This window comes from Manis javanica, chromosome 5 (genome assembly GCF_040802235.1).
Source record: "Manis javanica isolate MJ-LG chromosome 5, MJ_LKY, whole genome shotgun sequence".
In the NCBI taxonomy this organism is placed as follows: domain Eukaryota; kingdom Metazoa; phylum Chordata; class Mammalia; order Pholidota; family Manidae; genus Manis; species Manis javanica.
This window is the reverse complement of record NC_133160.1, coordinates 82,306,434-82,332,062: the sequence shown is the minus strand read 5'-3', so window position 1 is coordinate 82,332,062 and position 25,629 is coordinate 82,306,434. Positions and strand designations below refer to the sequence as shown.

Here is a 25,629-nt window from a genome sequence, read left to right as displayed (position 1 = left end):
AGCCAATTTTTTCTCTTTTCTCTCCACAATGGGAGAATGTTAATTTTGACACAGATATGAAGATCCGCAGAGACAAGTGCTGGGCTATGGAGCTACCACCTGGAGAGGAGCTGTTTTCCCGTATCTCGGCCGGAAGGGGCTGTGGAGGCGCAGGTCTGGGAGAGTCCATTCTTCAACCCTCGGGACATAAGTCAGAAAGGCGGCAGGGCTCTGACTTCAAAAGAGCCCTTCAGAGGTCTGGTCTCGGCCAGCGACTGTACAGTCTTCTATGGGCTGTTCTTTGCTGTTATCCCCAGTCCTTAAGAGGGTCTTATTAAAATTAGAGACTGATCTCACCTGTGCTGAAGAAAATGAGAACAAGGCCAGCCCCTCGTTTCAGGAAAAATGGTACAGTAAGTGACAGGTAGGAGAAGTAGGAGGGACCATCTCCCAGAAGCCCCTTAGGGTGGCGCGGCTGGAGGCGCAGGAGGTTGGGGGAGGCGCCGATGAGCGAGGATGAGGGCGGCGGAATATTCCCCAAACAGCCGTCTGCGGTTTCCTTTCCCGGGGTTTCAGTTACCCCTGGTCAACCACGGTCAGGAAGCAGATGATCCTCCCTCTGAGCTGTTATCAGAACGTCAGCAGTAGCCTAGCGCTACGTCACAATGCCTACGTCACTCACCTCACTTCATCTCGTTGATTCCGGGGTTCTTGTTTGCCGAGGCAAAGAATGCACTTCGCAAACAGTCAAGGTGAGAGAGCCAGGGAGAGGCTTTTATTCAGAGAAACAGTGATAGAATAGAGCTCCTGGCTCACGCCAGAAGGGGGCAAGAGAGTCCCTAGCGGTGCGTTGTCTGGGGGATTTATAGGCGGTTGAGAGACAGAGCTAGGGATCCAGACCCACCAAATGGCTCTAAATATTTATCTTTGAAGAGACACTAAGTTTATTATCAGTTTTCCGGACTATTTTGCAGTTAACGTAAGAAATATACTGCTTTGGTTCTTAGAATAGCAGTTTCTTGGTTTGGGAACGTATCAATCCAGGCTGCTTGTCTTGCTCTCAAGGTGGGCTGAGTTGTTGTCTGTTTGTTAAATAGTAAGTTAAGAATCTTCTTAACTTCTTGGGTGTAAAAAAAATGCAATCTTATCCTTAAGATGGAATCTTTCCTGCCCTTCACTGTGTTGTTTACGGCTGGGCCTGCCTGCTATATTAATTACCCAGGTTATATATTACTTGATTAGGGGCTGGAGGAGGAAAAGCAGCATCCGGGTAAAATTAAAGATAAACTGATTTTAACAGGCTAAAGTAAATTTTACAATAGCCTCATTTAATTGACACAAACAAGACATGGGCTATGCTGAGGTATTTTCTTATCTGGGGGATATTCAAGCATTCCAGGCCAAGTTACCCCTGGCTTTTTAGTTTTAACTAATCTTCACTGAAGAATGCATGTACTCCTCGTTTGATATTTTACTTTGGAGAATTAATGTGACTCTGACTTTGCATAATTGTTTAATACAGAGTTTTGGTAGGGGTCTTTTTCCAGACGCCCTTACACTACTCTGACTACACCCACCCACGGTCCCTGTCTCATCATCATGTAGGCATCTTATCTCACATCATCACAAGAAGAAGGGTGAGTACAGCACAGTAAGATATTTTGAGAGAGAGGGAGAGGCCACATTCACTTAACTTTTATTACAGTATAATGTACTTATTCTATTTTATTGTTACTCTTTGTTGTTAATCTCTTGCCATTCCTAATTTATATTAAACTTTATCGTAGGTGCAGTGCGTATGGTTAGGAAAAAACAGTGTACATAGGATTTGGTGCTATCTGTGGTTTCAGGTATCCTCTGAGGGTCTTGGAATGCAACCACTATGCATAGGGGAGAGAACTGTTCCATTAGAGCATGCAGTAATTTGGATTATGAATAATCAATCACTATATCTCCTTTTTATCACTGAGTTGTAGATTTCATTGTACCAATTTACCTACGTGTTTATACATTGAACAAAATATTAGTTTTGTTATATTATAGTTTCTAATGTTAGAATTAACTTCTAATCAAGAAAGAACCAGGAATAACAGCAGCAAAAAACCCCATGACCACCAGCACGTAATTGTTCCTATTTTCAATTTACTTCTTGTCCAGAGGGCAGAAACTTTCATTCAGAATGTAATACTACTTACCTTGAAGAAAGTGTTACCTGGGTATTAGGTGAACCAAGAATACAGAGTCTTTTTGTAGAGATTCTTTATTAACAATAATGTTAATAAATGATGGCTTTGCACACCACCATCCAGTCCCATCCCCAGCTGTCCCATTTGCTGGGGCCTACAAGATGACTGAGATCTGGACCTGGACATTATCAGTAACATTTCTGTCAGATGTAGAAAAAGAAGGGACCTTTGCATTTATTGAAAGATCTGAAGTGCAACATCTGAAGACACATTTCTATTTTAATTTGTATGGCCAATATTACTAACCTCTGAGGGCAATTGTGGAATAATGCTTGTAAATATGTCTTTCTTTAGCAGTTCTCTTCCTTAATATCATCATTCAAAGCTATTATTTGATGTTGGGAGTTCTTTAATGCATAGAAACTTCAGTCGTGTTAGCCAAATACAAAGCAGGAACTCTTCTCTCCTCACCTCTTGGACCTTCTTTCTGAGCCTGGAGTTTGAATTGGTGTATGTGTCTGTTTTCACTTATGACCTTGATTTTCTAATTCTCCCAAGCCACGTCAGCCACGCTAATGTCTCTCAGTGTCTGCATTTCCCAAGTATTTCCCAGTATACTTAGTACCCTGGAATTTGTGTGGATGTAAGGGCGTTTGATAGCCAGCTGACTCCTGTGGCAGTGATTCATGGTATCCATTGGTTTATTTGCAAAGCCCCCTCCCAGTGACAGGAAAGAAAGGTTTTCAGAGAAAAGCACTACCTTCTTCTTCTACTCAGAGCAGTCTGTCAGGGTGTTACAGGCCAGCTTTGTGTGTAATAAGTGTTTTCACTCATTTGTGGGTAGATGGTTGCTCCAACACAGACAGTCCTAACAACATCATGCACCTGCCTTGTTCTTGTCCATTTATTCCTTCACATCAAGTCTTTTCTGATTAAAACTGCAGAAGCTTGAAGAAGGGTCTTCATTCTTCCATAGACTCCATCCTTGATAATGGAAGATGGACAAACAAACTCAGTAGTGTCATAATATATGGCTGCTGACACCAGTCCTGTGTATTCTGGACACTTCCTTTATGAAGTTTAAAAAACGTGCCCAGAGGCAGAAGCTACCAGGAATCTTCTGGTATTTATCTCCCTCCCACTGAAGCATACAATTATTCTGTTTGCTATGGAACTTTCAATACAAAGGAATTTTATCTCTCTTTGGTATGCAGGGAAATTGCAAAGGTTAGTGTCACTAATGTTAATTTCTGTAACAGTAAGTGGAAATATATTATCATTTAGACTGAGGCAACATTGTTGATATTTTTAAAAGCTACATGTGGATGAAAAAGCTTATTATATTTTGGAAAACAAATCAGAAAAATTGGCTGAAACATATATTTCTTGGTTATTCTAAGGAATCATGGCAAAGATGTCATGTAAGAGGGGAAATAAGTACATGAATGAAAATTTCCATTTAGAATTTCAATGCATTTTAAAAGTACCCAACAATGTCTAAGAGAGGATGATAGGTGACTGTCTTTCAATGCTCATGTAGTTTTTCTGGAACAGAAAGCTAAACAGAAGCACATTGTGCATGGATATCCTTCTTTAACATAAGCTATGTTATACATATAAAGTGACTGGTTTTATTACCAACAGACACAATGAAATGCCATTTTTGAAACTAAGGATAATGAATTATCGTTGCTGATCTACATGTGTGGACTGACACTGTGACAGGACCCTACGGGGCAGGACTGTAAGGGACTCAGGACCCTATGGGACTCAGGGCCCTATAGGAGTCAGGATTCTATGGGACTCAGGGCCTATAGGAGTCAGGATACTATGGGACTCAGGACCCTATAGGAGTTAGGATCCTATGGGACTCAAGACCCTATGGGACTCAGGGCCTCATGGGACTCAGGACTCTATGGTGCAGGACACCATGGGACACAGGACCCTATAGGACACAGGACCCTATGGGACAGGACCCTATGGGGCAAGACCCGATGGAACTCAGGACTCTATGGGACTGAAGACCCTATGGGACTCAGGACCCTAGGGGACTCAGGACCCTATAGGCCTCAGGACACTATGGTACAGGACCTCAAGGGACACAGGGCCCTATGGGACTCAGGACCCTATAGTACTCTGGACCCTAGGAGATTCAGGACCCTATGGGCCTCAGGACACTATGGTGCAGGACCCTATGGGACACATGACCTTTGAGACTCAGGACTCTATGAGACTCAGGACAGTATGGGACAGAACCCTATGGAACTCAGGACTCTACTGAACAGGACCCTATGGGGCAGTACCCTATGGGATTCCTGACCCGATGGGATACAGGACCCTATGTGGCAGGAAACTATGGGGCAGGACTCTATGGGATTCATGACACTATGGGACTCAGGACCCTAAGGGACAGGTTACTGTGAGGCAGGATACTATGGGGAAGTACCCTGTGGGACTCAGGACCCTATGGGACTCAGGTACTTATGGGGCAGGACCCTATGGGACAGGACCCTATAGGGCAGGACCTTATGGGACTCAGGACCCTATTGGACTCAGGACACTATGGTACTCAAGGCCCTATGAGTCCTATGGGGCAGGACACTATGGGGCAGGATCTTATGTGACTCTGGACACTATGAGAAAGGACCCTATGGGACTAAGGACCCTATGGGACTCAGGACACTATGGAACTCAGAGCCCTATGGTACAGGAAGCTATGGGACTCAGGACTCTATGGAACTTAGGACTCTGTGGGACCTTGGACCCTATGGGAATCAGGGCCATATGGGAATCAGGACCCTGTGGGATTCCGGACCCTATGGGACTCAGGACACTGTGGACCTGAGAGTCCTATGGAACAGGATGCTATTGGACTCAGGACCCGAGGGGACTCATGACCCTATGTGGCAGACCCTATGTGACTCAGGACCCAATGTGACTTAGGTCCCTATGGGTTTCAGGTCCCTATGGGACTCAGGACCCTATAGGACAGGAACCTATGGGACTAAGGACACTATGGGGCAGGACCCTATGGGAATCATGACCCTATGGAACTCAGGACCCAATGTAATCAGGACACTGTGGAATTCAGAGCCCTCTGGGACAGGATCCTATGGGACTCAGGACCCTATCGGACAGGACCCTATGGGGAAGGACCCTATGGGACTTCTGACCCAATGGGATACAGGACCCTGTGTGGCAGGACACTATGGTGCAGGACGATGTGGGATTTGTGATGCTATGGGACTCAGGACTCTATAGGATAGGTTACTATGGGGCAGAACACTATGGGACTCAGGACCCTATGGGACTCAAGACCCTATAGGCCTCAGGACCATATTGGACAGTACCCCATGAAGCAGGACACTATGGGACTCAGAACCATGTGGGACTTAGGATCCTATGGGACTCAGGACTCTATAGGACAGGATCCTATGGGTTAGTACTCTGTGGGACTCCTGACCTGATGGGATACAAAACCCTATGTGACAGGACTCTATGGGGCACAACTCTATGGGATTCACAAGCCTATGGGACTCAGTACACTATGGGACAGGTTACTATGGGGCAGGACCCTATGGGACTCAGGCAGTTATGGGGCAGGAACCCATTTACTCAGGACCATAAGGGACTCAGGACCCTATGGGACTCCAAACTCTATGGGACAGGACCCTATGGAGCAGGGCCCTATGGGACTCAGGACCCTATGGTCTCATGACCCTATGGGACTCAGGGCCATACTGGGCAGGACCATATGGGATGGTACTCTATGGGACTGAGGACCCTATGGGATTCATGACCCTATGGGGCAGGACCCTGTAGTACTCTGGATCCTATGAGGCAGTACCCTATGAGACTCATGATCCTATGGGACTCAGGACCCTATGGGGTAGGACCCTATAGGACACAGAACCCTTTGGCCAGGACCCTATAGGACTCAGGACCATATGGTACTCAGGACCCTATGGGGCAGGACTCTAAGGGGCAGGACCCTATGGTACTCATGACACTATGGGACTCAGGACCCTATGGGCCTCAGGACTTTATAGGGCAGGACCATATGTGTCAGTACCCTATGGGACTCAGGACCCTATGGACATGACCCTATGGGACTCAGGGCCCTTTGATACTTAGGATCCTTGGGGACTCAGGACCCTATGAGACATGACCCTATGGGACAGGACCCTATCTAACTCAGGACCCTTTGGGGCAGGACCCTATGGGGAATGACCCCATGGGAGTTAGGACCATATGAGAAAGAACCCTATGGGACTCGACACTATGGGACTCAGGACACTATGGAACTCAGAGCCCTATGGGACAGGAAGCTATGGGACTCAGTACCCTATGGGTCTCTGGACCCTATAGGAGATGACCCTATGATACTTGGGGCCCTATGGGACTCCAGACCCTATGGGACTCAGGACCCTATGGGGCAGGACTCTATGGGACTCAGGACCCTATGGTACTTGGGGCTCTATGTGACTCAGGACCCAATGGGGCAGGACACTATGGGGCAGGATTCTATGGGACTCAGGACCTATGGGACAGGATACTATAGGACTCTACCCTATGGGAAAGGACCCTATGGGTCTCAGGATCCTATGGGACTCAGGACACTATTGTACTGAGGACCATATGGGACTCAGGACACTAAGAGACTCAGGGCCCTATGGGACTCAGGCCCCTATGGGGCAGGACACTATGGGTCTCACAACCCTATGCTACTCAGGACCCTATGGGGCCCAGGACCTTATGGGACTCAGTCCCTATGGGGCAGGACCATATGGGGATCAGGACCCTATGGAACTCATGACTCTACTAGACAGGACCCTATGGGGCAGTACCCTATGGGACTCCTGACCCAATGGGATACAGTATCCTATGTGGCAGGACACTATGGGGTAAGACCCTATGGGACTCAGGACCCTAGGGGATTCAGGACCCTATGGGGTAGTACCCTATGGGGCAGGACCCCATTGGACTCAGAACTCTATGAGCCTCAGTACCCTATGAGACTCAGAACTCTACAGGACAGGACCTTATGGGGCAGTACTCTATGGGACTCAGGACCCTATGGTGCAGGACCCTGTGGAAACCAGGACCCTATGGGACTCAGGACTCTATGGGACAGAACCCTAGGGGCAGTACCCTATGGAACTCCTGACCTGATGGGATACAAGGCCTTATAGGGCAGGATCCTATGGGATTCATGACCTTATGGGACTCAGGACCCTATGGAATTCAGGACCCTATGGGACAAGACCCTATGGGGCAGGACCCTATTGGACTCCAGACCCTGTGGGACTTAGGACCCTATGGGACTCAGGTACCTATGGGGCAGGACCCCATTGGACTCAGGACCCTATGGGACTCAGGCCCCTATGGGGCAAGACCCTATGGATCTCACAACCCTATGGTACTAAGACCCTATGGGACTCAGGACTCCATGAGACTCAGGATCATATGGGACTAAGGACCCTATGGGGCAGGACTCTATGGGACTCAGGACCTTGGTGTCTTCCTTTACAGAATTTACCACATACCTGCCACCTCCCACAACTGATTACTGAAAGCCAACCAGCATAAGAGTAGTTCTTCCTACCAAAACTTTTTAGTAATATTAAATTGGTTTAGGTAAAGCCTCTTTATAGATGGAGTTCTTTATGTTGAAAGCACCTAGAAAGCAGAATGAAATTTCCTTTTATATAAATTATGCCAATGAATTAATTCAAATCAGTTAAATAAATATTTGTTCCCCACAATTATATGTTGGGACTGAGTGGTGATACCACTGATCCAGATGCCCAGACTACCCTGAGGGGACAGTGGGGCTCCCTCTCAGGGGTCGGAGCAGGGTGGCCTGCAGCTTACCTGACAACTGATGCATCGTGTTAGTAGGATTTATCAAAAGCGAACTCTCATAAAATCCAACAAGTGGCTTAATACTGTCCTGCAAAGGAATTAAAAGCTCTAGCTTTTATGAGGAAGGATAGTACTGATCCTTCTCTTATTCTTAGAATGAGCTCTTCCTTGGCTGCAGGAGAGGTAAAAACAATGTAAATCTCTTCAGATTTGGCAGAAAATAAGAAAAGGAGAAATTAACAAGATGACAGCCTGAAAAATGGATTTATGCTTTTTATTGTTAGGGATGAACCATGTAACAAGTATAAAATTAGCCTCAAAATGTTAGCTAATGGTAGCCATCAGTACAAGAAAGATATTTAAAATGGGTATCCAGAATGTGAAAACAACTTTCTATGATCTTACAGTTGTCTTCCAAGTTATGATATATTAATAAAAGCACATTTACTAAGCTTAATGATAAAAACTTAGAAGCTTCTCTTGAGGATTCTGACATTATAGCAAAATGGGAAAGCCTCATATTATTAGTGAAATAAGTGTTCCTTCTGCTTCCTGTTGTGGTAAAACATAGCTAAAATAATACATGGAAAAGCCACATGACAGCAGATTAAATATATTGAAAACTTCACAGAAAGCATTACTGACATTCTGAAGACATAAGTATCAGAAAAATTACACAGCTGATTGAAAGTAAAGGTGTTTTTAATATAACTCAGCTTATGGTATTTCCTAGACACTAATGGTCAGCATTTACTGAGAACTCATTATATATGAGGAAAAAATCTAAACATTTGGCATTAATTAATTAATTTAGTCTTCATAATAATTCTATGAGGCAAGTACTACTATCATCTCCATTTTAAAGATTAAGAAACTGATGCACAGAGAGGTTAAGTAATTAGCTAAAAGTCTCACAGCTAATAAGTAGGGGAGCCAGAAAAGAGTCAACATGGGTATTGTGTCTTCAGTGCTAGTTATTTAACCACTCTTTGATGTGCCTCTGTTTCAACAATGAAATGCACAGAGAACTGAGATACTTTTTCATTAGCCCAAAAAGGAAAAATGTACCAGAGAAGAAATTTTCTCAGTAGTCAAGGAGTTTTTTTTATATATTTACAAGTGTCTTATGAAAAAAAAATAGTATAAGTGTATCCATTGGTGATGAAGCCACTACATTTACAGGAACATCAACAAAAAGGATTTTTCGGTGAGATCATAGTGGGCCCTGTGCCCACTCCCGGGAAAGTAGTGCAACAAGGAAGTTGAATCTGGAGTTGCACAAAGTGCTATGGGAGATCAATGACATCATTACTCCTATAAAAATAAGTCTAGATTCTTTGTAGCACTTTTTATTGGATGGGGAATAACTATAAAAATAATGCCTCTAACAAGGTATCTTGAAGCAAAGTACTTAAGAGAACAATCAAATATTAAATTTTTCTCTTTTAAAAAAGGACAGATGTTTCAAATTTTTTACCTTTCCTGTGATGACAAATAGATGTCACTAGCATGCTACTCAAAAAATAACTAAAACAACAGAACTTTATCCCTCCAAGTTAAAGGCGACACTTATTTCAACAGCAAGTGAGGAAGTGAGTGCTAACTAAGAAATCTATGTATGAAGAAAGTAGTTTGAAAACAGATGTTGGAAATGGTTTCATTGTTACGTGATTAGGTTGCCTAACAATGTCAGTGTAGTATAAACCTTTTAGAAAAAAGCATAGGAGAAACCTTTGTACCATGGTGTTAAGTAAAGAACTCTTTGAAATGACACCAAAAGCATGATCTGCAGAAGAAAAAATTGATGAATTTGTACATCTCATGAAAATGAAAAATCATGCTCTGCCCAAGGCAATGTCAAGAGGTCGAGAAGACAAGCTGCAGGCTGGAAGAAGGCATTTGCAAATCACATAACTGACAAAGGATTTGTATCCAAAATACATTTTTTAAAAACCTTTCAAGTGCAATAATAAGAAAACAAATAATCTAGTTAAAAATGGGTAAAGGATTTAAACAGTTACTAGGCCAAATAGGTTATAAGGTTGGCAAATAAGTCCATGAAAAGATGTTCAACATCATTAAGTGTTATAGGCTGAATGTGGCCCCCAAATATGTTTGCTTCTTAAACATGTGTGAACCTGTGAGCAATACCTTACATGGCAAAAGGGACTTTGCAAATGTGATCTTGAGGTGGTTGTCTTGTATTATCTAGATGGATCCTAAATGTAATCACATGGGTCCTTTTAAGAGGGGGAGGCAAGGACATCCAAGGGGGAAGGCGATGGAAGCAGAGAGATTAAAAAAATGCTACATTTTTGGCTTTGAAGCTGCAGAGAAGGGTCATGAGTCAAGGAATGCAAGGAATATACATCATATATGGGATGCAGTATATTATAGAATTAGATATAAAATTATCCAGGTGATATATTTATAGGAATTCATTTAAAGGGACCACTTTCTAATCAGTTTCTGGAACATGGATGCAGAGAAACTGGCCATAGGGTGAAATGCCTTGAGCAGTGTTTTCTGCAGTGGGTTCCCTGACACAGTTGAACCTGAAGATGCTAAGCAGTAAGTGTTACTGGTGAATTCAGGGATAAGAAGAACGTCATGGTGTTTAAAAGCTAGAATCTGTAATCAGAAAGACATGGCTTTGAATCCCCACTCCATTATTTATTGGCCATGTGGCTATGGCAAGTTAAGTGCTATAAACTTCAGTTTCTTCTTCTGTTAAGATGAAGATCCTGAGAACCCCTACCTTCTTGTGTTACCCAATTAGATGCAATAACGTGTTCAACCTGCTACCCCAGAGGTGACACAGATGTTGGCTATTTTCACTCTGATGATACCCACCACCTGTCTTCTTGGAGAATCAAAATGTGTAATAGTGCGTTAAAGACTGAGAAATCCTGTTGAAAACAGCAATGTTGTAGAACCTGCTAGTCTCAGGCACTGTCCTAAGGACCTGGGAGTAGGCCTCTTAAGCTTGATAATGAGAATGCAGTGGAGGGTCAGGTAGGGGCTGTTTTCTGCTCTAGATGACAGATTTCTACTACTACCTAGAAATTAGGGTAGCAATCTTCACTCACATTTTTCAGGAAGCAAAATTGAGCCCCAGAGCTTGCCTTAGAGAATTAAGATTGAAATCCACATCTCCTGTCTCCCCTTTCCGGATGTACAGTTTATGAGCCACCTGGCTCTTCTCTCTCACCTACCTTGAAATTTGACTCTAATGAATAAACTTAGAAGAAAATTATGATTGCCCAAAAAGTAAATGTATGCCCTTTTAAGTACCATAATTGAAAAAAGAGAAGGGGACAGTCTTTTAGAGTGAAATAAAACTGTCTGCATTTAGTAAAACCTGCGATATCAGGTCAGTGTCTTGTGAGGTAGTAATAAATGCCTCCTATCAGGGGCTTACGGTAGAGCAGTGTGAACAAGTGTCAGGCTTTCTTGCATGGGGCCAATCTGTTGAAATCTACATTCTCTGTTTTCGTGGTGTCATTGGATCCCAGAGATCCCGAGCTCCCTTTTCACTGTCTTTGTCCTGTGAGCCTTCAGTGTGTCTCCAGGTTTAGAGTAGGAAACCTGTGGTGGTGAGAGCAGGCAGTGGTACTGGCCTGAAAGAAATCTAAGATTTCTTGTTAAACTGGTTGCCAGTATCATTTATGTGCCAGCCAGGTCCCACGAGTCTTGACCCCCAAGGCTCCTAGAAGACAGTTTCTCTTCTTACTTACTTACTTATTCCCACACCGAGCAGAAGAAGTATTCTGTTTCCATCCCCCACTTCAACCAAAACCTGCTTTTCACAATTGACCTCTGAGTCAGGGAGGCCCAGGTTCTTGGTGGTCACTAATAAAAATCTTCAGTGCTCCAAACATTTTGGACTCCTTTCTAATTCCTAAAGATCCCTTACTAATCCCCAGGTGGAGAAGTCAGAGGTTCCAGCTGATTTGCTGTGACCTGTTTGCTGTCTTTGGGTTTGTATTCCTTAGAAATGACGTTTGATTTTCTGTGCCCTTCTCTCTTACTGAACTGCATCCAAAACAAACATCATAGATTTTGACATGGGAAAGTTTAGCTGTTCAAACATGCACACCCTGCTGACATTCACATGTACAGGTTGTACCACACACCAATGTTTATAGAGTCTTTGACAGGTATGAAAAACACTAGCCTTTTTTCATTTCTAGTGGTAGCAGAGTATAATGACTATTTCACCAAGCCTAATTTTCATAATACTTCATTTTCTTTTAAATCATATTACATTTCATGCCTACAGATACTCAGAGCCAAGGCCCTGGTTTGCATGCAAGGATGCTGACAGTGTAGGAAAATGAACAGTGTTTTGAGGAAAGTGGAATTAACATCAGTTACATAGGTAAAATGAATTTTGTTAACATCTTGATACATGACAGCATGTCCATCCTAAGGCAGGAAAGAGCCCAGGACTGGGAGGGCAGTGTCTGGGCTCTGATTCCAACTCCACCACCAATTAGTGGTAGAATATTGGGGAACATAATTGAATTCCTCACCTGAACTAGGACTAGGCTTCCTAATTTACCTGGAGTATCCATTCAAGAAACAGATTCCCAGCCCTCAGCCCAGACCTACAGAACTGAAATCTCAGGGGAAGGGATCTGCAACACACACACACACACACACACACACACACACACACACACACACACACACACACACACACACACACACACACACACACACACACACACTCTGTGTGATTCTTTTGAACAATTTTGGAGAACACTGAATTAGGTAATGTCTAGGGCTTCCAGTTCTGAGAGGCTATGATAAACTCCAGAAGCTATAAGATTCACCAGTGAATGGAAAAATCCAAAGATAGAATTTATTAGTTAGTTCATACTCAGTATTTTTATGAATATTCTATATTGGCTTTTTGAAAAGTTACTGAAATTAATGCTATGGTTGGTGTTTTATGGGTCTAGATATTTTTTAGATTTGTTTTTCCGCTTTGACTTACTGACTGTAATGTCTAGTCTATGAGGCTCATGGTGTTATAATGAGGATAAATGAGATCAGAATGTAAATGTTTGTTGTTCTCATTATTATAAATAATACTGCTATTAGTAAAACATCTACCATAAGATAGACTCTGCTTTATGAATTTGATAGATCTGCTAGTGTCTTTGGCTTTGTTCCTATTAGTCAAAACCCAGACAAATAAATAAAACACAACTATTTCTTCATTAATTAATTTACTCAAAAATTTTGAGTACCTATTACATACCAAGCATTACACTATGTTCTATCTAAAATGCCTAAGAGTGCCTTCCCTTTCTTCTTTTTTTAACTTGGGAACCTCCCATTTAGTAATGCTCTTAAATGAACACATGTTTTATCAGCCTCATCAATGTATCAATGCATCAGAAAAATAATATGTGCTGGGCACATTTATGTAGTGTAGAGAGAATGCATGAAACACAGTTCAAAGAGAGAACACCCAGCAATAAATACACAGGCCCACAGTAATCTGAGGCCCACAGATTAGTAGTTATTGGTATAGGGTGCCTTTTCCTATTCCTTCCTTTTCTCTATGATACATTACTTTAGAAGAGATTTCAATATTCTCATCCATGGGTTCAAATCCAAACAGTGGCACAAACCTATATAGTGAGACTTCGATTGTAGGAACAAGCAATGGTGAGTCATTTATGTAGGGCTCCACAATTAGTGAAATACATTGACACCTATAATCTTGTTGTTTCCCCAGTAATCCTCTGGTACTGGTAGGGGTGATCCCAGGAGATATCCAGAGAAGCGAGTGGAGCCAGGGCTGGAACCCAAGCCTCCTGGCTATCAGTCATATGCCTTTTCCATTTCTTCTATGATAACTCTTATACTACAACTGTAGGGGAAATGGAGAATGGGCTCTTCCACACCTCTGTGCAGGGGATCTTCTGTGTGGAAAAGATATGGGAAGAGTGATTTAAGATAATTCTTAGATATTTTGCTGGCACCTATTTCGAACTCTCATGATCCTACACTCTTTCCTTTCTCTTGTATCTCTACTCCAATATATCTTCTAAAGTGGAGTTAATGTTTACTGACTATATAGAACATAATCCCTGAGTAAGAGGATGTTAACCCATCACCTTGTTTAATCCTTAGAACAGTAAGCACATTGTTTTGTCGCATTAAGGTGTTAAAAGTCTAACATGAAATCAGAATGGAGTGAAGCCAACAGGGAAGTGAGACGATATAAGAATTTTTCTCCAGTCCCCAACCCATTCCCTAACTGAGTTCCATAGTTATCTAAAGCAGAGTGGCAGGAGTCTCTCCACCCTCAGGAAGAAGAGACTAAGGACACTAACCTGGCTCTGGGGATGAAACTATTCCCTGGCATTACCTCGGAGTAAAGACAAACTATGTACTTGTGGTGACGTTTCCAAAGACAGGTATCAAGCAGGCGTTGAGTACTTGGGAATCAGAATGGGTAGATGGCTATCACTTGGAACAGAACAAGACTTTAGGCATAGGGTCTGGGTACAGGGCAAGGCTCTGCAGGAATCAAGAGATCCAGTGAGACCCACCAGCCAGATTTAGCAAATAATAATATAGGTACCTATTTAAATGTGAATTTTGAGTAAACAGCGAATAATTTCTTAGTGTGTGTCCAAATTAATATATGCACAATTAAAATTTAACTGGGCATCCTGTATTTTATATGATAATGCCAATAGGAACAAAATGTTTCAGAGCCTTCACAGGATGGCATTTCAATTTTTCCTGCTTCCCCTTAAGACCTCTAGTTTCCAGCATCTTCTTCCATATCAATACTCTGAAGGCTCTGTCAATAGGTAAGGTTAGAGCAGGGTGGAGGAGCCATTTACAAAATGGTATCTGTAATATTCTTTCTAACTTAAATAATTAAAATTTGCATTCATACAGACCATTTCCCTAACAGAATACAGTAGCTTCATTTTTAAGATTTAAAAAATGGCAGTTTATGGATAGGCATAGAAATGCTTTTCTTTCCAAATAGTTCTTTTTTCATAATCTGACAGTGTTCATTTCTTACAATCAATTTGTGGAGAAGATGATTTAGAAAATTAACTGTGAACATCCACCAGAACTCTTTATTCTCTATACAATAATCTTTATTTAATATATAAAACCAGGAATTAAAATGAATTCTACTTGCATTCATTGTCATACAGAAGTATTTTGTCTAAGTCAGATAAAATATCACTGGAAATATACAATTTGGTATCTTTCTTTCCTCTCAGGTCCTGCACCCTTCTTAATTTTCTCCCATGGAAACAGTATCTTCAGAATTGACCTGGAAGGAACTAATCATGAGCAATTAGTGGCAAATGCTGGCATATCGGTGATCATGGATTTTCATTACAATAAGGAAAGACTCTATTGGGTAGATACAGAAAGACAGCTTCTGCAGAGAGTTTTTATGAATGGGACAAGGCAAGAGGTAATGTACCATTTCCCAAGGTATTTGAGGAATTTTTGTATAGGCTGTCAAACATGACCTGGGGAATTCAGAATGTATAGATAAATGAAAATTACATTGCAATTCAAAAGTTTGCCTGACATGTGTAGGTACTGATTACTCTGCATCTGTGTCATGTTGTTGACCAAGCCCATGACTGTGGAACTTGATATTCAGAAGCCCCCAAAAGGGGAAAGTGAGGATGTCAATGTAATTTTGAAAATATGGAAATTTACTAAGTCAGATCACCATTTTCTGGTTCAAACAGATTCTTTACAGGATTACTTTCTACTCCAGCGGTCCCCAGCTGGGCACAGTTTTGCCCCACAGAGGACATTTGGCAATGTCAGGAGACATTCTTGGTTATCACAGCTTTGCGGAGGAGGCAGATGGGCTGCTGGCATCTTGTGGGCAGAGGTCAGGGATGCTGTTAACCACCCTACAACAGGCAGGACAGACAGTCCCCACTAGCAGGAATCATCTGGCCCACAACATCAGTCATGCTGAACTTGAGAAACCTGTTTTATCTGTCTAAAACCTCTGCCATGGGTTTTGGCGCCTGATATTTATGAAGAAAAACCTCTTCTTTTTATTCTCAAGGTGTTTGCACTCTGGAAAATAAAATAGTGAAACGTGACAAATAGAAAGTATTTTGCTTCAAGTACATACAAAAGATCTTTAATCTTTCTTTTTAACTGGTAGAACCCTTAAATGAGTCCCAGGAGGAATGTTCTCTCTATTCCTGGGAGACGGATTACAAAGAGCATGTAACCAAAAAAAAAAACGTAAGCATTTAGTCCCAACACAATGTGCTCACTGTTTTTTCTTTTTTTTTAAAACCAAACTGGTTCTCCCTTCAATTATTCTTAAAAGCTTCATTTAGGTGCTAATCTGTTTTCTCACATCTCTAATACTTTCTAATCTCACTTTTAACAAGGATGGCTACTCATTATTCTCCAGGCATCTGTAGAATCAAAATCTTGAATCTCAAGAATCTGGAGGGTTTCCAGTCACAAAACAGAAAAAAATGTTAAAATAATTGTGAGGTTATGTCAGTCATTAAGAAAGGACTGGCCTGATACCTAAAATCCACTACTGTATTACCTCTTTTGGGTTAAAACATTGTTTATAAAGGACAACTGTTAAAATGCAAACAGTTGACTTAGTGAGATAATATGTTAATATATTAGCAATTGGTTACATGGATTGGTTACACTATTTGTATGAGATGTTCCCACAGGCTCATAAGATTGTTTGATCCCTGCCCAATCTGAGTTCAGAGACGTTATTTCAGTAGCTGGATATCAATGATGATTGGAGTATTTTCACCGTGGAAACCTGCAACTATATGCTTAAGCACGTACCCCACTCCCATCCTCCACCCCCACCCAGAGGATTGTTTATCTGCATGCCCTGGGTTTAAGAGATAACAGAGGTTTTTATCTTGAGAAAGCAGAAAATAATGCCCAAGAGAAACCCTTCTCTGGGCCATAGGGTCAATGTGAAGGCATTGAGGACTTGTAGAAAGGGAAGGCCTCATGGAAGGGGTGGGCCAGGAGACAAGTGGGGCCCCTAATGAGAATTCACCAGCTCCAGGGCTCTGTGCACAAACTCCAATGGAATCTTGCCAAAATTTGGCAAAGTTAAGAATTGGGTTAAGGTGACAATCTGGAAAATTCCATTAACAAACGTAATGAATAAACTGTCTTTAAGATAGCATCAAGATTCCACAGTCACTATAGTTGAAAATATTAGTACATTATGATTGATTGCCTAATTTCAGTAAGTATAGGATCATTTTCCATTTCAAAGCTATGCTATAAATACTGTGCCATAAATATTTACATGTGAGGGTTAATTAACATAGCTGCATCAAAATAACGGCACCGTATCTGTGACTATCGTATCATTTAAATAATTTTTGGAATGCACAAAAAAAGGAAGTACTTAAAAGAATAGATTTTTTACATAAAAATAACATTTTTGTTGTGAATGGGACAATATTAATAACAATTTTGAAATTTGATTTTACAGAGAGTATGCACTATAGAGAAAAATGTTTCAGGAATGGCAGTAAATTGGATAAATGAGGAACTTATTTGGTCAAATCAACAAGAAGGAATCATTACCGTAACAGATATGAAAGGAAACAATTCCCGTGTTCTCTTAAGTACTTTGAAATATCCTGCAAATGTAGCAGTTGATCCAGTAGAAAGGTAAATACTGCTGTTTTTGAACATTGAAATGTATTTCAAAATCTGACAAGAATACGTAAAATCGTAACATTTGGAGCTCATTGACAAGGCCCTCTTTTACAGAACACAGATACCATTTCCCTTACCATGGTTGCCAGCAGTGGAATCAAGGCAGGCTTGTTCCCTCTTTAAACAGCACTCGACCGCTTTTATAAAAGCATCATTCTTCTAACCTGAGATCCCATGGAATTTCTGGGACAAGGCAATAAATATTTCATGAATTAGATTTTCATTCAAAACAGTCCCACTCGTCCTGAGCAGACGTGCAGGGCCTGCTGAGACGCTGAGGCAGCTGGTGGTTTCCATGACCTTACATTCGATCACGTGTCTATGTAATGTGCCTGCCGGCAGGTTTATATTTTGGTGTTCGGAGGAGGCCGGCAGCCTTCACAGAGCAGATCTCAGTGGTGTGGCCGCGAAGGTTCTGTTGGAGACGTCACAGAAAGTAACTGCCGTGTCATTGGATGTGTCTGAGAAACGGCTCTTTTGGATTCAGTATAACAGAGAGGGAAGCAAATCTCGTCTGTATTCCTGTGATTATGATGGCGATTCTGTCCATTTCAGCCAACATCTTACACAGTAAGTTATACTTGTGGTGTAACAGAAAACAGTTGGCATTTGATGTTTTTCTGATAAATTAATGTTACTTTTGTCAGCTAAACTGGTTGGTGGCTTATTACAGATTTGGGAGCCCAGAGGCTTGAATCCAAGTCCCAGACTTACAATTTATTAGATAAGTGACTTTGGGCAGGTCCATGACTTCTCTTCTTTAGTTTCCTTTTAATGTGGGCATATTGAGAGTCCCTGTTTCTTGGGGTTATTGTGAAAATTAAGTAAAGAAACGCAGATAAAAGTAGTTACCAGTTTTAGGCATATAACAAGTTTTTTCACGTGTTAGTTGAAGTTTTTCTTTTTGAAATTAAGTCATATATTTGCAAAGCACCTGTATTTCATTTGATTTGCTATCTTGCCAATAACTGGCTCTCCATCTTGTGGCAAGTGACAGAAATTAGTTAAGTGTGAAGTGAACACTTACCCTGTTCCTACTTTCTTCCCTATTTTGTTTTCATCACTCTTACATGTTGATTAGCAAAAGAATGAGACAATGAATCTGCAGCTGGAAATTTTATCTTATTAATTCAGATTATGGCTACATAAATAAAATTTTGAACAGTATCTATTTCTAAACCTAAATGAGAAACAACTGAAAAGGTAGGTGATAAAATTTAGACAATACTTTGAAATTAAGTAAAACTTTAATAAGCCCAGAAAGAAACGTTCTGCCGCACTTCATTTTTTTTTTTTTTTGTCTGTTGTTTTGTAGGCACAATTTGTTTGCGATGTCCCTTTTTGGTGACCGTATAATCTATTCAGCATGGAAAAAGAAGACGATTTGGATAGCTAACAAGCACACTGGGATGGATATGGTTAGAATGAACCTCAATGCATCATCTTTACCCCCTGGTGGAGTTAAAGTAGTGCATCCCCTCGTACAGCCCAAGGCAGAGGGCAGTGCTACAGTGTCTGGTGAGTCATCTTTGACCTTGAGAAGGGTCTGGCACTGAGTCCCCGCCCATCTGCTTGTTCAAGCAAGACACCTCTGGGTCATCCTTAATTTCTTCCACTGCCTTACCCCCAGTTTCTAATTTACTGCCAAATCCTTTCTAGTCTGCCTCCTAAATACATCTCAAATGTCCACTTTCCTCTCCTGCCACCACCATAATCCAACAACCAGCACTTCTTGCCTGGCCTATTTTTTTTTTTAATTTTATTTTGGTATCATTAATCTACAATTACATGAAGGACATTATGTCTACTAGGCTCTCCCCTTCACCAAGTCCCCCCCACATCCCCGTTCACAGTCACTGTCCATCAACATAATAAGATGCTGTAAAATCACTACTTGTCACCAAGTTCACAGTCACTGTGCATGCTGTAGAATCACTACTTGTCTTCTCTGTGTTGCACAACCCTCCGTGCCCCCCCCAACACTATACATGCTAATCATAATGCCCCCTTTCTTTTCTTCCCGCCCTTCTCCCTCCCTTCCCACCCGTCCTCCCCAGTCCCTTTCCCTTTGGTAACTATTAGTCCATTCTTGGGTTCTGTGCTTATGCTGCTGTTTTGTTCCTTCAGTTTTCTTTTGTTCTTATACTCCACATATGAGTGAGGTCATTTGATACCTTTCTTTCTCCGCCTGGCTTATTTCACTGAGCATAATACCCTCTAGCTCCATCCATGTTGTTGCGAATGGTAGGATTTGTTTTTTTCTTAGGGCTGCGTAATATTCCATTGTGTATATGTACCACATCTTCTTTATCCATTCATCCACCATTGGACACTTAGGTTGCTTCCATTACTTGGCTATTGTAAATAGTGCTGTGATAAACAGAGGGGTGCATCTGTCTTTTATAAACTGGGCTGCTGCATTCTTAGGGTAAATTCCTAAGAGTGGAATTCCTGGGTCAAATGGTATGTCTATTTTGAGCTTTTTGAGGAACCTCCATACTGCTTTCCACAATGGCTGAACTAATTTACATTCCCACCAGCAGTGTAGGAGGGTTCCCCTTTCTCTGCAAGCTTGCCAACATTTGTTGTTGTTCGTCTTTTGGATGGTGGCCATCCTTACTGGTGTGAGGTGATACCTCATTGTGATTTTAATTTGCATTTCTATGATGACTAGCAATGTGGAGCATCTTTTCATGTGTCTTTTCGCCATCTGAATTTCTTCTTTGGAGAAGTGTCTGTTCAGCTCCTCTGCCCATTTTTTAATTGGATTATTTGCTTTTTGTTTGTTGAGTTCCATGAGCTCTTTATGTATTTTGGATGTCAAGCCTTTATTGGATCTGTCATTTATGAATATATTCTCCCATACTGTAGGGTACCTTTTTGTTCTATTGATGGTGTCCTTTGCTGTACAGAAGCTTTTCAGCTTGATATAGTCCCACTTGTTCATTTTTGCTTTTTTTCCCTTGCCCAGGGAGATATGTTCATGAAGAAGTCACTCATGTTTATGTCCAAGATATTTTTGCCTATGTTTTTTTCTAAGAGTTTTATGGTTTCATGACTTACATTCCAGTCTTTGATCCATTTTGAATTTACTTTTGTGTATGGGGTTAGACAGTGATCCAGTTTCATTCTCTTACATGTAGCTGTCCAGTTTTGCCAGCACCATCTGTTGAAAAGACTGTCATTTCCCCATTGTATGTCCATGGCCCCTTTTATCGAATATTAGTTGACCATATATGTTTGGGTTAATATCTGGACTCTCTATTCTGTTCCGCTGGTCTGTGGGTCTGTTCTTGTGCCAGTACCAAATTGTCTTGATTCCTGTGTCTTTGTAGTAGAGCTTGAAGTTGAGTAGTGAGATCCCCCTGCTTTATTCTTCCTTCTCAGGATCGCTTTAGCTATTCGTGGTCTTTTGTGGTTCCATATGAATTTTTGAATTATTTGTTCCAGTTTGTTGAAGAATGCTGTTGGTATTTTGATAGGCATCTCATTGAATCTGTAGATTGCTTTGGGCAGGATGGCCATTTTGACAATAATTCTTCCTAGCCAAGAGCATGGGATGAGTTTCCATTTGTTAGTGTCCTCTTTAATTTCTCTTAAGAGCGTCTTGTAGTTTTCAGGGTATAGGTCTTTCACTTCCTTGGTTAGGTTTAATCCTTGGTATTTTGTTCTTTTTGATGCAATTGTGAATGGAATTGTTTTCCTGATTTCTCTTTTTGCTAGTTCATCATTAGTACATAGGAAAGCCACAGATTTCTGTGTGTTAATTTTGTATCCTGCAACTTTGCTGAATTCCAATATTAGCTCTAGTAGTTTCCGAATGGAGTCTTTAGGGTTTTTTATGTACAATATCATGTCATCTGCAAATAGTGACAGTTTAACTTCTTCTTTACCAATCTGGATTCTTTGTATTTCTTTGTTTTGTCTAATTGCCATGGCTAGGACCTCCAGTACTATGTTGAATAACAGTGGGGAGAGTGGGCATCCCTGCCTTGTTCCCGATTGCAGAGGAAAAGCTTTTAGCTTTTCGCTGTTCAGTATGATCTTGGCTGTGGGTTTATCATATATGACCTTTTTTATGTTGAGAGTTTTTATCATGAATGGATGTTGAATTTTATCGAATGCTTTTTCAGCATCTATGGAGATGATCATGTGGTTTTTGTCTTCTTTTAGTTGATGTGGTGGATGATGTTGATGGATTTTCGAATGCATCCCTGGGATGAATCCCACTTGGTCATGGTGTACTATCGTTTTGATGTAATTTTGAATTCGGTTTACTAATATTTTGTTGAGTATTTTTGCATCTACGTTCATCAGGGATATTGGTCTGTAGTTTTCTTTTTTGGTGGGGTCTTTGCCTGGTTTTGGTATTAGGGTGATGTTGGCTTCATAGAATGAGTTTGGGAGTATTCCCTCCTCTTCTATTTTTTGGAAAACTTTAAGGAGAATGGGTATTATGTCTTCCCTGTATGTCTGATAAAATTCTGAGGTAAATCCATCTGGCCCGGGGGTTTTGTTCTTTGGTAGTTTTTTGATTACCGCTTCAATTTCATTGCTGGTAATTGGTCTATTTAGATTTTGTTTCTTTCTGGGTCAGTCTTGAAAGGTTGTATTTTTCTAGGAAGTTGTCCATTTCTCCTAGGTTTCCCAGTTTGTTAGCATATAGGTTTTCATAGTATTCTCTAATAATTCTTTGTATTTCTGTGGGGTCTGTTGTGATTTTTCCTTTCTCGTTTCTGATTCTGTTGTTTGTGTTGACTCTCTTTTCCTCTTAATAAGTCTGGCTAGAGGCTTATCTATTTTGTTTATTTTCTCAAAGAACCAGCTCTTGGTTTCATTGAGTTTTGCTATTGTTTTATTCTTCTTAATTTTATTTATTTCTTCTCTGATCTTTATTATGTCCCTCCTTCTGCTGACCTTAGGCCTCATTTGTTCTTCTTTTTCCAATTTCGATAATTGTGACATTAGACCATTCATTTGGGATTGTTCTTCCATCTTTAAATATGCCTGGGTTACTATATACCTTCCTCTTAAGACTGCTTTTGCTGTATCCCACAGTAGTTGGGGCTTTGTGTTGTTGTCATTTGTTTCCATATATTGCTGGATCTCCATTTTTATTTGGTCATTTATCCATTGATTATTTAGGAGCATGTTGTTAAGCCTCCATGTGTTTGTGAGCCTTTTTGCTTTCTCTGTAGAATTTATTTCTAGTTTTATACCTTTGTGGTCTGAAAAGTTGGTTGGTAGGATTTCAATGTTTTGGAATTTACTGAGGCTCTTTTTGTGGCCTAGTATGTGGTCTATTCTGGAAAATGTTCCATGTGCACTTGAGAAGAATATGTATCCTGTTGCTTTTGGATGTAGAGTTCTGTAGATGTCTATTAGGTCCATCTGTTCTAGTGTGCTGTTCAGTGCCTCTGTGTCCTTACTTATTTTCTGTCTGGTGGATCTGTCCTTTGGAGTGAGTGGTGTGTTGAATTCTCCCAGAATGAATGCATTGTATTCTATTTCCTCCTTTAGTTCTGTTAGTATTTGTTTCACATAGGTTGGTGCTCCTGTATTGGGTACATATATATTTATAATGGTTATATCCTCTTGTTGGACTGAGCCCTTTATCATTATGTAATGTCCTTCTTTATCTTTTGTTACTTTCTTTATTTTGAAGTCTGTTTTGTCTGATACTAGTATTGCAACACCTGCTTTTTTCTCTCTATTATTTGCATGAAATATCTTTTTCCATCCCTTGACTTTAAGGGTTTGCATGTCTTTGGGTTTGAGGTGAGTCTCTTGTAAGCAGCATATGGATGGATCTTGCTTTTTTATCCATTCTATTACTCTGTGTCTTTTGATTGGTGCATTCAGTCCATTTACATTTAGGGTGATTATTGAAAGGTATGTACTTATTGCCTTTGCAGACTTTAAGTTTGTGGTTACCAAAGGTTCAGGGTTAGCTTCTTTACTATCTTACTGTCTAACTTAACTCACTTATTGAGCTATTATAAACACGGTCTGATGATTCTTTATTTCTCTCCCTTCTTATTCCTCCTCCTCCCTTCTTCATATGTTGGTTGTTTTGTTCTGTGCTCTTTTTAGAAGTGTTCCCATCTAGAGCAGTCCCTGTAAGATGCCCGGTAGAGGTGGTTTGTGGGAGGCAAATTCCTTCAACTTTTGCTTGTCTGGGAATTGTTTAATCCCTCCTTCATATTTAAATGATAATCGTGCTGGATACAGTAGTCTTGGTTCGAGGCCCTAGTGTTTCATTGCATTAAGTATATCATGCCATTCTCTTCTGGCCTGTAGGGTTTCTGTTGAGAAATCTGATGATAGTCTGATGGGTTTTCCTTTGTAGGTGACCTTTTTTTTCTCTCTGGCTGCCTTTAATACTTGTCCTTGTCTTTGATCTTTGCCATTTTAATTATTATGTGTCTTGGTGTTGCCTTCCTTGGATCCCTTGTCATGGGAGTTCTGTGTACCTCTGTGGTCTGAGAGGCCATTTCCTCCCCTAGTTTGGGGAAGTTTTCAGCAATTATTTCTTCAAAGACACTTTTTATCTCTTTTTCTCTCTCTTCTTCTTCTGGTACCCCTATAATGCAGATATTGTTCCGTTTCGATTGATCACTCATCTCTCTTAGAATTCTTTCATTCCTGGAGATCCTTTTATCTCTCTCTGCATCAGCTTCTCTGCATTCCTGTTCTCTGTTTTCTAGTTCATTAATGGTCTCTTTCATCTTGTCCATTCTGTTTTGAAGACCTTCCTGAGCTTGTTTTGTTTCTGTATTCTCCTTCCTTAGTTCTTACATATTTCTCTGCAAGTCCATCAGCATGGTTATGACTTTTGTTTTGAATTCTTTTTCAGGAATATTGGTTAAATCTATCTCCCCAGGTTCCTTCTCAGGGGAAGATGTAGCAGATGCCGAAGCTGTCTGGGTTAGTCTTGTCTGGATCAAATTTTTTTGCCTTTTCATGTTGATAGGTGCAGTTGAGTGCTATTGACGCATCTATCAGCTTTCCACTTGGCTACTGGTCTTTCTTTACTGGGACAACTGCGACCCCTAGTGGCTTGTGTTGGGCAATTGTGTGTAGACTGGGTCTTTGTATCTTGTCTGGCTGGTATGGAGGAAGCTCCCTTGCTATGGGTGTGGCTAGCCTCAGGCTGCTGCTCTGCTATGGCGGGGCCCTGGAGGGGTAATGGACGGTGGGGCTGTTTGGCTGTTTACCTCCATGAGGGGTCTCAGAGCTGTTGCCCAGGGGGTTAGTGCGCCTGGATTTCCCTGGAATTTCCAGCTTCTGGACTGTGACCTGGGATGTTTCTGTCCAGCTGTGGCATCCCTGTCCCTTTAAGACTTTCAAAAAGCACTCGCTTTTCTTTGTCACAGGGGCATCGGCTTCGGAACCCGCTCAGAGGTCCTGATGCACTGTTTCCTTAGTTTCCAGCCCTCCACGCATGCACTGTGTCTGCGCTCTGGTCCGGATGGCTGGGGCTGGGTGTTTAGCAGTCCTGGGCTCCCTCTCCCTCCCCGCTCCGACTCCTCTCCTCCCGCTGGGAGCTGGGGCGAGGGGCGCTTGGGTCCCGCCAGGCCGGTGCTTGTATCTTACCCCTTTCACCAGGCGCTGGGCTCTCGTAGCTGTGGATGTAGTCTGGCTGTTGTCCTGTGTCTTCTGGTCTCTCTTTTAGGATTAGTTGTATTTGTTGTATTTTCAAAAATATGTATGTTTTTGGGAGGAGATTCCCGCTGTCCTACTCACGCTGCCATCTTGGCTCCACCCTTGCCTGGCCTATTTTAAGTAAAATGGGTGGGTTGACTGAATCTAGTCAGAGCAAATTTTTCTGTCTTCCCCTTTTGCCTTT

The 25,629-nt window shown here is 41.4% G+C and overlaps 1 protein-coding gene and 1 long non-coding RNA gene across 2 annotated transcripts in view; one reads left to right on the top strand and one right to left on the bottom strand.

Moving 5' to 3' along the window:
* EGF (epidermal growth factor) overlaps positions 1-25,629 on the top strand; it is a 102,106-nt gene that overhangs the window by 5,870 nt on the left and 70,607 nt on the right. The window contains 4 exon segments of the mRNA XM_037001165.2: positions 15,299-15,498; positions 17,551-17,732; positions 18,123-18,350; positions 19,096-19,298. Coding sequence (XP_036857060.2) covers positions 15,299-15,498; positions 17,551-17,732; positions 18,123-18,350; positions 19,096-19,298 — 813 coding nt within the window.
* On the bottom strand, positions 15,506-18,197 carry LOC140849576 (uncharacterized). Its single transcript, XR_012131623.1, has 3 exons — positions 18,086-18,197; positions 17,858-17,963; positions 15,506-16,127 (listed from the first exon to the last, which is right to left on the bottom strand). It is a non-coding gene; the product is annotated as an uncharacterized lncRNA (long non-coding RNA).